This window comes from Bufo gargarizans, chromosome 3, assembly GCF_014858855.1.
Source record: "Bufo gargarizans isolate SCDJY-AF-19 chromosome 3, ASM1485885v1, whole genome shotgun sequence".
Classification (NCBI taxonomy): Eukaryota; Metazoa; Chordata; class Amphibia; order Anura; family Bufonidae; genus Bufo; species Bufo gargarizans.
The window spans coordinates 193,997,037-194,010,934 of record NC_058082.1 but is presented as its reverse complement, the minus strand read 5'-3'; the positions used below and the strand labels follow the sequence as shown (position 1 = coordinate 194,010,934).

General features: G+C 45.2%; 1 protein-coding gene across 3 annotated transcripts in view; it reads right to left on the bottom strand.

Annotated features, from left to right (window-relative positions):
* The window catches only part of ATP11A (ATPase phospholipid transporting 11A), a 182,729-nt gene that overhangs the window by 124,540 nt on the left and 44,291 nt on the right, over positions 1 to 13,898 (bottom strand). For all 3 annotated transcript variants that reach the window (XM_044283792.1, XM_044283794.1, XM_044283793.1), the window contains exon 2: positions 7,321 to 7,443. In XM_044283792.1, the coding sequence (XP_044139727.1) occupies positions 7,321 to 7,443 (123 nt within the window). The remainder of the gene's footprint in view (positions 1 to 7,320; positions 7,444 to 13,898) is intronic.

Genomic DNA, 13,898 nt, shown 5'->3' with positions numbered 1-13,898 from the left:
GTTTCCACCCATTGGATTTCCACCCTTTATATGTTGGACTGACTATACGAACAGAGAAAGGCCATAAACGATTTATTGATGATCCAAGCGGACCAGAGTACTCCCCTGTGTAACTGCGATGTCAGCCAGTGGCAGCTCATGCGTAACACCTGCCGTTTGCTCAGGCCCTTTGAGGAGACAAAGGATTTGTCAGTCACCAGGACTATGGGATGAACAACGTCAATCCACTGCTTTATGTCCTAGAACAGATGCTGGAAAATCTGGCTGGTCGGGGGACTAGAGACGTGGCGCCTAGATCTCATGGCCACATGAGCCCTCTGGGGGCTGAACTGGAGGAGGAGGACATTGGAGCACAAGCAATGTGTAGTGAAATAGGTGGTTTCTATACACAAGTGACAGGAGAGGAGGAGCAGGAGCAGCCAGAGGAGCTACAGGGCGATGAGGAAGACGAGGCAGAGGACCCAGACACACCGTGACAGTATGCACGGTCCAAAATGGGGGCCTTTTTTACACCCGCTGAGAGGGAGGACAAACTGAACTACTATAGAGATATCCTATGTAGTCAGTTGGCCGCTGCCTATCTGCGCCATTGCCCATCCTCTCGCAGGTCTGACCTGGAGGTCCTCTGCACTCATGTTCCTCTGCCATGGCAGCGTGGGGGGGTAGGAGCAGTTCCAGCTCCATCAGCAGCAACTTGAGTCTAGAGTAGCTGATGAGCAGCTTTCTTCACCTGTCTAGTGAAGAAACTACTCACCAGCAGCAAGACCTGGAGCAGGACCTGAACTAGCAGGTGGTGGTATACTTGGACAGCACCCTGCCACCCCACATTGAAGATCCGCTGGACTACTGGGCAGCCAAACTGGATTTGTGGCCGCAACTGGCAGAGTTTGCACTGGAAAAGCTGTCCTGCTAGGTCGGTAGTGTGGCATCAGAGCGGGTGTTTAGTGCGGCAGAGGCTATAGTTACCCCAAGAAGAACTTGCCTGTCCACCCAAAATGTGGAGAGACTGACTTTTGTCAAGATGAATCAGGCGTGGATCAGCCAGGATTTCCCCCCACCAATGCCTGATGCATCAGACTAGATCATTCATGGTGTCACACCAACAATTTGACAAAAGAGACTACGGGAAGAACATGGTGTCACCCTCCTTGAGCTGCAGTTGCATAACAGCATCCTCCAACATAGGCTGATATGCGATGTTTCCACCCATTGGATTTCCACCCTTTATATGTTGGACTGACTATACGAACAGAGAAAGGCCATAAACGATTTATTGATGATCCAAGCGGACCAGAGTACTCCCCTGTGTAACTGCGATGTCAGCCAGTGGCAGCTCATGCGTAACACCTGCCGTTTGCTCAGGCCCTTTGAGGAGACAAAGGATTTGTCAGTCGCCAGGACTATGGGATGAACAACGTCAATCCACTGCTTCATGTCCTGGAACAGATGCTGGAAAATCTGGCAGGTCAGGGGACTAGAGACGTGGCGCCTAAATCTCATGGCTACATGAGCCCTGTGGGGGCTGAACTGGAGGAGAAGGACATTGGAGCACAAGCAATGTGTAGTGAAATGGGTGGTTTCTATACACAAGTGACAGGAGAGGAGGAGCAGGAGCAGCCAGAGGAGCTACAGGGCGATGAGGAAGACGAGGCAGAGGACCCAGACACACCGTGACAGTATGCACGGTCCAAAATGGGGGCCTTTTTTACACCTGCTGAGAGGGAGGACAAACTGAACTACTATAGAGATATCCTATGTAGTCAGTTGGCCGTTGCCTATCTGCGCCATTGCCCATCCACTTGGCATCAGATGTGTGGCATCAGGCGTGGATCAGCCAGGATTTCCCCCCACCAATGCCTGATGCATCAGACTAGATCATCCATGGTGTCACACCAACAATTTGACAAAAGAGACCGGTTTCTCCTGGCTACCTGCCTCAGCTACTATTCTGATGCTGCCACCCGCCTGATGCCACACATCTGATGCCAAGTGCTCCTTCTTTCACCTACTATCTTCAGCTGGTACTGGTATTGCCACCCACCTACCCTCTCAGTCACCGGGTCACGTTGTAGTCTCCTGATGCTGCTGCCACCTCCACACTACATCACCTTGCCACTCTGTGGTCTTATGATGCTGCTGCCACCTCCACACTATGTCACCTTGCCACTCTGTGGTCTCCTGATGCTGCTGCCACCTCCACACTATGTCACCTTGCCACTTTGTGATCTCCTGATGCTGCTGCCACCTCCACACTATGTCACCTTGCCACTCTGTGGTTTCCTGATGCTGCTGCCACCTCCTCACTCTGTCATTGTGCCACTCTGTGGCCAGCTGATGCTACTGCCACCTCCACACTGTCATTGTACCACCCTCTGGCCTCCTCCTGATGCTGCTGCTGCCGCCACATTCTGTCATTGTGCCACTCTGTGGCCTCCTGATGCTGCTGCTTCCACCTCCACACTGTCATTGTGCCACTCTCTGGCCTCCTCCTGATGCTGCTGCCACCTCCACACTGTCATTGTGCCACTCTGTGGCCTCCTCCTGATGCTGTTGCCATCTCCAGACTCTGTTATTGGGCCACTCTGTGGTCTCCTTATGCTGATTCGACCTCATCACTATGTCATAGGGCCACTCTATGGACTTCTCATGCTGTTCCCACCCTCCCCACTTCATGACTGGGCCACTATTTTGACTTTCATCCTGTTGACATAATTTATTTGACCGTTTCTCTGATCTGTCAGATGGAAGGAAAAATGAGACGCACAACTGATCCTGTCTATGTAACAGCTGTAAGGCCTGAATGACATGGTCCCTATTTAGCATCAGAATTGGTTTATGATTTGGTAGCCAAAAGCAGGAGTTGGTACAAAACACAGAAGACATGAAAATATTCCATTCACGTGTCATCTCTGTTTTGGATACACTTCTGTTTTTTTGGGCTTAAGCAATACTTATGGATTACTGACCAAATGCTGATCGAGTGAAGGTAGATTCTCCACAAACAGGATCAATTTTTTGGGAGTTATTGTTCTGACGGATCAGAGGAAGGGAATAATCAGTGACGTCAACAAGAAACTTACTGCTGACACCCACTCCACTCTGTCAGGGGGGCTCTACTTGTATAAGTGTTTAATAGAACAGGTTCTGTAGACATCTATGTGGAATCAGCTGACGACTATGTAAAAGGAGTGCTCATCTTCTTGATATTTACATACTCTATACTGACAGGGAGTGTTCCACAGGATTGGCGCATAGCAAATCTGGTGCCAATATTCAAAAAGGGTCCAAAAACAGAGCCCGGAAACTATAGGCCGGTAAGTTAAACATCCGTCGTGGGTAAACTGTTTGAAGGTTTTCTAAGAGATGCTATCTTGGAGCACCTCAATGAAAATAAGCAAATAACGCCATATCAGCATGGCTTCATGAGGGATCGGTCATGTCAAACTAATTAAATCAGTTTCTATGAGGAGGTAAGTTCTAGACTTGACAGCGGCGAATCAATGGATGTCGTATATCTGGACTTCTCCAAAGCATTTGACTCTGTACTGCATAAAAGGTTAGTATATAAAATTAGAATGCTTGGATTGGGAGAAAATGTCTGTATGTGGGTAAGTAACTGGCTCAGGGATAGAAAACAGAGGGTGGTTATTAATGGTACACACTCAGATTGGGTCACTGTCACTGGTGGGGTACCTCAGGGGTCAGTACTGGGCCCTATCCTCTTCAATATATTTATTAATGATCTTGTAGAAGGCTTGCACAATAAAATATAACTTTTTGCAGATGACACTAAACTGTGTAAAGTAATTGACACGGAAGAGGATAGTATACTGCTACAGATGGATCTGGATAGATTGGAGGCTTGGGAAGATAAGTGGCAGATGAGGTTTAACACTGACAAATATAAGGTTATGCACATGGGAAGGAATAATGCAAGTCACCCGTACATACTAAATGGTAATACACTGGGTTAGGCCTCATGCACACGACCGTTGTGTGCATCCGTGGCTGTTGTGCCGTTTTCAGTTTTTTTTTCGCGGACCCATTGACTTTCAAAGGGTCCGTGGAAAAATCGGAAAATGCACCGTTTTGCAGCCGAGACCGTGATCCGTGTATCCTGTCCGTCAAAAAAATATGACCTGTCCTATTTTTTTGACGGACAACGGTTCACGGACCCATTCAAGTCAATGGGTCCGTGAAAGAACACGGATGCACACAAGATTGGCATCCGTGTCCGTGGCCGTAGGTTACTTTCATACAGACGGATCCGAAGATCCGTCTGCATAAAAGCTTTTTCATAGCTGAGTTTTCACGAAATCCGACAGTATATTCTAACACAGAGGCGTTCCCATGGTGATGGGGACGCTTCTAGTTAGAATATACAACGAACTGTGTACATGACTGCCCCCTGCTGCCTGGCAGCACCCGATCTCTTACAGGGGGCCGTGATCCGTACAATTAACCCCTCAGGTGCTGCACCTGAAGGGGTTAATTGTGCTATCATAGCCCCCTGTAAGAGATCCGGGGCTGCCAGGCAGCAGGGCGCAGACCCCCCTCCCTCCCCAGTTTAAATTTCATTGGTGGCCAGTGCGCCCCCCCTCCCTCCCTCTATTGTAATGATAACATTGGTGGCACTGTGTGCGCCCCCCCGCCCCCTCCTCCCTCCCTCTATTGTAATAATAGCATTGGTGGCACAGTGTGCGGCCCCCCCTCCCTCCCTCTATTGCATTAACATTGGTAGCAGTGTGCGCCCCCCACCCTCCTCCCTCTATTGTTTTAATACATTGGTGGCAGTGTGCGCCCCCCCCTTCCTCCCTCTATTCTTTTAATACATTGGTGGCAGTGTGCGGCCTCCCCTCTCCCCCTCCCCCACCCCCCCAGATCATTGGTGGCAGTGGAGTTCCGATCGGAGTCCCAGTTTAATCGCTGGGGCTCCGATCGGTAACCATGGCAACTGAGGACGCTACTGCAGTCCTGGTTGCCATGGTTACTTAGCCTTAGCAATAGTAGAAGATTCATACATTAGCCTGCTGGCTGCTGCGATGTCTGCGTCCGGCCGGGAGCTCCTCCTACTGGTAAGTGACAGCAATGCGCCGCACAGACCTGTCACTTACCAGTAGGAGGAGCTCCCGGCCGGACACAGAGATCGCAGCAGCCAGCAGCCAGGTAAGTATGATGCTTCTACTCCGCTGCCACCAATGATCGGGGGGGGGGGGGGCGCACACTGCCACCAATGCTATTATTACAATAGAGGGAGGGAGGGGGGCAGGGCGCACACTGCCACCAATGCTATTATTACAATAGAGGGAGGGAGGGGGGGCGGGGGCGCACACTGCCACCAATGCTATTATTACAATAGAGGGAGGGAGGGGGGGCGGGGGCGCACACTGCCACCAATGCTATTATTACAATAGAGGGAGGGGGGGCGGGAGCGCACACTGCCACCAATGCTATTATTACAATAGAGGGAGGGAGGGGGGGGGCGCACACTGCCACCAATGCTATTATTACAATAGAGGGAGGTAGGGGGGGCGCACACTGATTACAATAGAGGGAGGAAGGGGGGGCGCACACTGCCACCAATGCTATTATTACAATAGAGGGGGGGGGCGCACACTGCCACCAATGCTATTATTACAATAGGGGGCGCACACTGGCCACCAACAAGTTAACTACAGGGGAGGGAGGGGGGGGGCCCACTGGCCACCAATGAGTTAAAAACAGGGGGGGGCAGTCATGTACACAGTTTTTTTGTATATTCTAACCTGAAGCGTCCCCATCACCATGGGAACGCCTCTGTGTTAGAATATACTGTCGGATCTGAGTTTCACGATGTAGCTCATATCCGACAGTATATTCTAACATAGAGGCGTTCCCATGGTGATGGGGACGCTTCAAGTTAAAATATACCATCGGATTGGAGAAAACTCCAATCCGATGGTATAAAAGAACTCCAGACTTTACATTGAAAGTCAATGGGGACAGATCCGTTTGAAATGGCACCATATTGTGTCAACGTCAAACGGATCCGTCCCCATTGACTTGCATTGTAATTCAGGACGGATCCGTTTGGCTCCGCACGGCCAGGCGGACACCAAAACGACTTTTTTTTCATGTCCGTGGATCCTCCAAAAATCAAGGAAAACCCACTGTCGTGTGCATGAGGCCTAACACTGACATGGAAAAGGACCTAGGAATTTTAATGAACAGCAAACTAAGCTGTAAAAACCTGTGTCAGGCAGCTGCTGCCAAGGCCAATAAGATAATGGGTTGCATCAAAAGGGGCATAGATGCCCGTGATGAGAACATAGTCCTACCACTTTACAAATCACTGGTCAGACCAAACATAGAGTACTGTGTACAGTTCTGGGCTTCTGTAAACAAGGCAGACATAGCAGAGCTGGAGAGAGTTCAGAGGAGCGCAACTAAAGTAATAACTGCAATGAGGGAACTACGATACCCTGAAAGATTATCAACATTAGGGTTATTCACTTTAGAAAAATGACGACTGAGGGAAGATCTAATTACTATGTATGAATATATCAGGGGTCAGTACAGAGATCTCTCCCATCATCTATTTATCCCCAGGACGGTGACTGTGACAAGGGGACATCCTCTGCGTCTGGAGGAAAGAAGGTTTGTACACAAAGAAGAGGATTATTTAAGGTAAGAGCAGTGAGACTATGGAACTCTATGCCTGAGGAGGTGGTTATGGTGAGTTCACTAAAAGAGGTCAAGAGGGGCCTGGATGTATTTTTGGAGTGTAATAATATTACAGGCTATAGCTATTAGAGGGGGGTCGTTGATCCAGGGAGTTATTCTGATTGCCTGATTGGAGTCGGGGAGGAATTTTTTTCCCCTTTAGTGGGGAAAATTGGCTTCTACCTCACAGTTTTTTTTTTTGCCTTCCTCTGGATCAACTTGTAGGATAACAGTGTGTTCGTTATGCAAATTATAGAACATGTCCTATTCTTGTCCATATTGCGGACAAGAATAGTTATTTCTAGTAATAGGGGTGAGAAAGATATGGATTGCACACTGAAGGTGTCTGTATTTTGTCGATCCTTGGGTTTTCCGGACCACAGTACAGAAATGGTCGTGTGGACGAGGCCTTAGGAGTGCCTGCCATCAACATACGTCACATTAGAATTTTCCTCAAAGCACCAAATACAGAAGAAAATGACACAAGGTATATCTCTAGCAAAAGTAAGTCAGATGCTGAGCCCCCCAGGGCTTAGAGCACAAATAATAAGCAGCTATGGAAGGCTCCAGCCAGGTAACCACGCAGGTGACTTGGTTTAGAAGAGTAAACAAGTTTACCTTTGAGGAGACGATCCTGTTATCTGGATACCTCTGAGGAATGTAAGCTTCAGTGCCTGGAGGAGGTTCCTTGTGTCCGACATAAATAGTGCGATTGTCTACCCAATTTTCTTCTCCAGTACACTAGAAAACAATAAGGGTTTAGTGCATGAGCTGCTTATGGTAGAAATGCTGCATAATTTCTTATATAAATTCAGATAACCACACCATAAGAAAAACAGAGTTCATCATACCATAGAAAATGCATGGTACTGGCTTTCTTCCTAATTTTGCCATTTGTACACTTTTTATGGTTCATAGTGTCGAGAGAGTGGAGGCAACAGTGCTGAACAAAATTTTAAGGAGGGCCTGTAACCTCTTCTGTCTGTTTTAGCAACTACTTGTGTCCCCCATGTAATACCAATTCTAGAGCAACTATCCATATGACTCTGTGATGTGGCATTCATTAATTACTTACTACTAGAAGCTATGAAAGAATTATTAGAAGTTTGCAATGACGGTCCAGATGGGTGTTACCAGTTGGCCAGTCATTGCTGCCAGTGTCAGAACTAGTAACATCCTTCTGGGCCTTCATTTCAAACTGTTCACCGCTTTCAGCAGGAATAATAAAGGAATAGCACAACATAGAGTCATAAGAATTGATGCCCTAGAATTGTTACCATATGAGGAATGCAAGTAGACATGTCAGGAGAGGTGATGCGTCCTCTTTAAGACCATACAAAGCAGTCACCAATCAGTGTCCCCACTTCTTAGCACTAAATTGTAATTGCACTGTGTTGCAGGGTATGTCAGGTCAGATTCCAACCGTAACCCTAGTTAGAAAAAATAAAATGGCTACAATATTGTCAGCGCCTATTGATCCTGTTTATCTATACACAACATGTCTCTTAAGCATTTAGGCTATTGATTGGTTTTGACTGCTCAGCTGGCCCAGGGGTCATTTGCCTGATCCCAAGAGGTTCTGTATCAGGCTTCTATAGCAACTTCCACTGTAGCGTGTGCATGGATTACCCGCAGCATAGATAGTGGTAGGAAGAAAGTGGTATACACCTTTGTTGACACAGTATACTATGTTAATTCCATATCCAACTCACACTGCGCAAGTGTTTTCTTTGTTATAGAAGACATAGAGTGAGAAGCCCTGAAGCAGCTAACCAGTGCCGGCTTCTGAGATTTGTACAGAGGAGATTAATGCAGTACGCTGAAATCTCCCATTCAGATTCTGAAAGCAGTTAGATGATTCAGTTTCTAATATTTTTACACCTGACTACTGTGAAGAAGGCAAAGCATATGATGGCACAAGAGATGGGGAATTTGGGGGAGAAAATCTTTGTTAATCCAAATTTCCAGTCCTAGGATTTTACTAGTGGAGAAAAGATCAAGGTGGAGCACATCTCATAAATAAATTAAACATCCTAGTGACAATCCATCTTTAAAAGGGTTATCCAACCCCTATAATGACCTCCCTAATGCCTGGGCCCCTGGTATACATTATAATTACCTGCTCCCTGGCACCCGTGTCGCTTTGGATCCCTGCATGGCTGCCGCAGGTGGCTCATACCCCTTGCGGCCTTCTATCGACGCGCCCCACCCCTTGGATATTTTGATCCACACGACGTGGAGATGCAGTGGCGAATGTGCAGGGATCCGGAGCCAGGGAGCGGGTAAGTATAATGTATACCAGGGGCCCCAGCATTGAGGGGTTGGATAACCACTTTAAAGGCTCTACCCACTTTCGCACTTCTTAAAAAGTATTTTTCAAAATGTTCTACTATATGGAGAGTATAAGTCTTTCCCCTAGCATGTGGTGCTGCTGAATATGACCCCATAGCAAACCAAGTGGACCTACTTCCCTCCTGCCGAATTTACATATATATATTTTTTTTATTAAGTGGAGACATTTTTTATTTAAAAAGAAAAAAAAATCTGCATCAGAAACATTGGAACAGATGTTTTATAAACATGGTGCTCATTCTGAACAGATTTCTCAATGTATTCACATAAGATGTGTATATATACAGTGTGTGTGTATATACACAGTGGATATAAAAAGTCTACACACCCCTGTTAAAATGTCAGATTTCTGTGATGTAAAAAAATGTGACCTATAAACTGTACAACTCAATTGAAAAACAAACTGAAATCTTTTAGGTGGAGGAAAGAAAACAAAAAAAAATTAAATAATGTGGTTGCAACTGGGGATGTAGCTGTGTTCAGAATTAAGCAATCACATTCAAAATCATGTTAAATAGGAGTCATCATACACCTGCCATCATTTAAAGTGCCTCTGATTAACCCCAAATAAAGTTCAGCTACTGTAGTTGGTCTTTCCTGAAGTTTTCTTAGTCGCATCCAACAGCAAAAGCCATGGTCCACAGAGAGCTTCCAAAACATCAGAGGGATCTCATTGTTATAAGGTATCAGTCAGGAGAAGGGTACAAAAGAATTTCCAAGGCATTAGATATGCCATGGAACACAGTGAAGACAGTCATCATCAAGTGGAGAAAATATGGCACAACAGTGACATTACCAAGAACTGGACGTCCCTCCAAAATTGATGAAAAGACGAGAAGAAAACTGGTCTGGGAGGCTACCAAGAGGCCTACAGCAACATTAAGGGAGCTGCAGGAATATCTGGCAAGTACTGGCTGTGTGGTACAGGTGACAACAATCTCCCATATTCTTCATATGTCTGGGCTATGGGGTAGAGTGGCAAAAACACATCTGAAGTCTCCAAAAAGCATGTGGGAAAAGGTGTTATGGTCTAATGAAACCAAGGTTGAACTTTTTGGCCATAATTCCAAAAGATATGTTTGGCCCAAAAACAACACTGCACATCACCAAAAGAACACCATACCCACAGTGAAGCATGGTGGTGGCAGCATCATGCCAAGGGGTTGTTTTTCTTCAGCTGGAACTGGGGCCTTAGTTAAGCTAGAGGGAATTATGAACAGTTCCAAATACCAGTCAATATTGGCACAAAACCTTCAGGCTTCTGCTAGAAAGCTGAACATGAAGAGGAACTTCATCTTTCAGCATGACAACGACCCAAAGCATACATCCAAATCAACAAAGGAATGGCTTCACCAGAAGAAGAATAAAGTTTTGGAATGGCCCAGCCAGAGCTCAGACCTGAATCCGATTGAAAATCTGTGGGGTGATCTGAAGAGGGCTGTGCACAGGAGATGCCCTCGCAATCTGACAGATTTGGAGTGTTTTTGCAAAGAAGAGTGGGCAAATCTTGCCAAGTCAAAATGTGCCATGTTGATAAAATCAAAAGGTGCTTCAACAAAGTATTAGTTTAAGGGTGTGCACACTTATACAACCATATTATTTTATTTTTATATTTTTTCTTCCCTCTACCTAAAAGATTTCAGTTTGTTTTTCCATTGAGTTGTACAGTTTATAGGTCACATTAAAGGTGGAAAAAGTTCTGAAATTATTTATCTTTGTCTCATTTTCTTACATCACAGAAACCTGAAATTTTATCAGGGGTGTGTAGACTTTTTATATCCACTGCATATATATATATATTATATATATATACAGTGGTCCCTCAAGATACAATATTAATTGGTTCCAGAACGACAATTGTATGTTGAAACCATTGTAAGTTGAGTAATTGGTTCCAAAGCCCCAAAATGTCATCCAAGATAAGAGAACATAAAGATTTAAGAAAAATAAGCAGATAACTAAGGCTACTTTCACACTTGCGATCAGAGCGGATCCGTCTGAGACGGATCCGCTCATATAATGCAGACGGTGGCTCCGTTCAGAACGGATCCGTCTGCATTATATTGTAAAAAAAATTCTAAGTGTCAAAGTAGCCTCAGACGGATCCATCCAGACTTTACATTGAAAGTCAATGGGGGACGGATCCGTTTGAAAATGGAGCCATAGTGTGTCATATTCAAACGGATCCGTCCCCATTGACTTACATTGTAAGTCTGGACGGATCCGCCTGCCTCCGCACGGCCAGGCGGACACCCGAATGCTGCAAGCAGCGTTCAGGTGTCTGCCTGCTGAGCGGAGCGGAGGCCAAACGCTGCCAGACTGATGCATTCTGAGCGGATCCGCGTCCACTCAGAATGCATTAGGGCTGGACGGATGCGTTCGAGGCCGCTTGTGAGCCCCTTCAAACGGAGCTCACAAGCGGACACCCGAACGCTAGTGTGAAAGTAGCCTTAGACAGATAAAACAAGTCATTATCTATAACAGTCAGGAATAGCTGTTAAGTAGCAACTAATACAGATATTTTAGAGAAATGACCTTGTATGACATTGTATGTTGAAAATATTGTATCCTGAGGCCACTGTATCTTGAGGGCTCACTGTATAGAAGAGGTATTCATTAATCAGACAAAATTACAAAATTCCATGTAAAAGTAAACTAAAGAGATAAAATAATAAAATATAAAAATAGGAAGAAAGACTAAGAAAGAGATAAAAGATAAAAAAAAATGAAGAAAGACCAAATGTTTGATCTTGTGCTCTGTATATACATATCTATGGTGACAGGTCCATTCACAATAAATCCATGGTTCTAACCATTCTACCTTTTACTTCCAATGTGGTTCCATCAAACTCAAGGTATTGAGGAACTATGGCATTTAGTCATTTCAAAATCAAGTTAAACTTGTGCAGTAAGGGAGCCCTCACACCAAGAAAACCTGCTACATCAAGACATCCCCATTATCCTATGGGGCTGAAAACTGTCTATCCCTACGTTGTGTTCTGCTGCGGAATTTCAGTTTTGCAGCGTAAATGACGATATGTTGCAGATTTGCTGTATGAGAAGCTCACCATGGGAAATTGGTTCTGCAGTGAAAAACGCTTTGGAAAAATCTGATTTTGTTGTAGATGTTTCTGCGGCGTTCTCCACTACAGAATCACTTTCCCTTTAAATTGAACGGAGAGGTGCTTATTCAGGAAACCCATAACATAATTCACACACAAAAAAACTGCAACTTTTTTCTGGCGTAAAATTGCGCAACATGTAGGGGCACCTTTATGCTTATCTTCTTGTAATAGTATGTGGAAGGAAGGAAGACAGTGTTCAAAATTGATTTAAAATTCAAATTCAAAATTGATTTAAAAAAAATAACAATAAAATTCAGTGCGGTATACCCTAGCTACAGAAGAGATAACATAACCATTCAGTATATGTAAAGAAATATATGAATAATTTAAATGCACCTTTGAAAAAAGCATTGTTACTGTAAAGTCTACAATGGTATGACTGACAAAGAGGGCAAAGTTACCTGCCCTGTTAACAAGAGATGTAAGCAGTGCGCGCCGGGTCCCATTACCGTACAACATCTTGTCAGTGTACCATAACATTTGGAAGGAAAGCAGACACAATGCTCAAATGACCCCACTCCAACTATTGGAACAGACATGCTGTTTGACTGTCTTGCACTTGTATATGAGAAATTAATGTTTGCAATAAAATGCTTTCTGGGAGGGAGCGAGTCAGATAAAAGTGCATATCAGTTATCATCACAGAGCTCTCCTAGCCTGAGTACTGGATGAAGACAAGCATTACAGCTGTACAGGAAAACATTCTATTTTAAAACAAGAAAACAATGTAAAAGCCATTACCATGTTTCCCAAAAGCATGAAATCACATTTATTATAGACATGGTATCTGATGGGTTTGCTGTCTGACACTGATGAGTCTACAGTTACTGGAACAATAGAATGCCATAAACAATCTTATTGAGAAAATAGTGTTTTAATGAAAAAATTGAAAGGTTGGTTATAGCACAGGCTGTCTGGTACATAAAACTACAAGTTGGCTCTTTTAGGCAAACGGAGGGGCATTTACTACGATGCACGAGCTCGCGCATCGTGAGATTACGGCGATCTAACTGTGAGCAAGGAGGATGTTCGGAGGACGCAGGCGGGGCTGGGCTCCTTCACAGGGGGCGTGGCTGGGCTCCAAGAAGGTTAGTACAGCCCCTTGGGCTCCTTACCAGGCTCATTTACATATCTATACAATCATTTTTTAAACACAATAAAAGCACACAGCGCTATGGGACAGGTATATTGCGGACATGCTAGCGGCGATCTAGCCGTGCATGTCCGCAGCTCTATAGGGTAAAACGAGGTGACAGAATCCCTTTCTCTGGGATCACTATGGTTTTTAACAGATATACTCATCTTGTCAGGTACATTGTTTTTAAATATGGACATTCCTGACCTGTTTTCACCACATAAACAAATCACTCTGGTTTGGTAACATCCTGTATATAGCACTTCCTGTTTCCAACCAAACCCATGATGCACTTCTTCATTCTCAGCCACAGCTCCAGCATCATCCCAGCTAGTTTATAGCTCCTCCCACCCATCTAGTTACATAGACCCTCCCCTATCACTGCTCCGATTGCTGCCCATAGACATAACATCACATGTAATAAGAAAGAGCTGCATGGACATGGTCATGTGTACTCACGAGTACCATATTTACTTGCATAGCCGCTTCTCGTGAGATTCACCAAATCTCATGAGAACAGCTCATCTTCTCCCTGGCAGAGATTGGACAGTGTCACAGACAGGGAGAAGAATACGTCCTTGAGC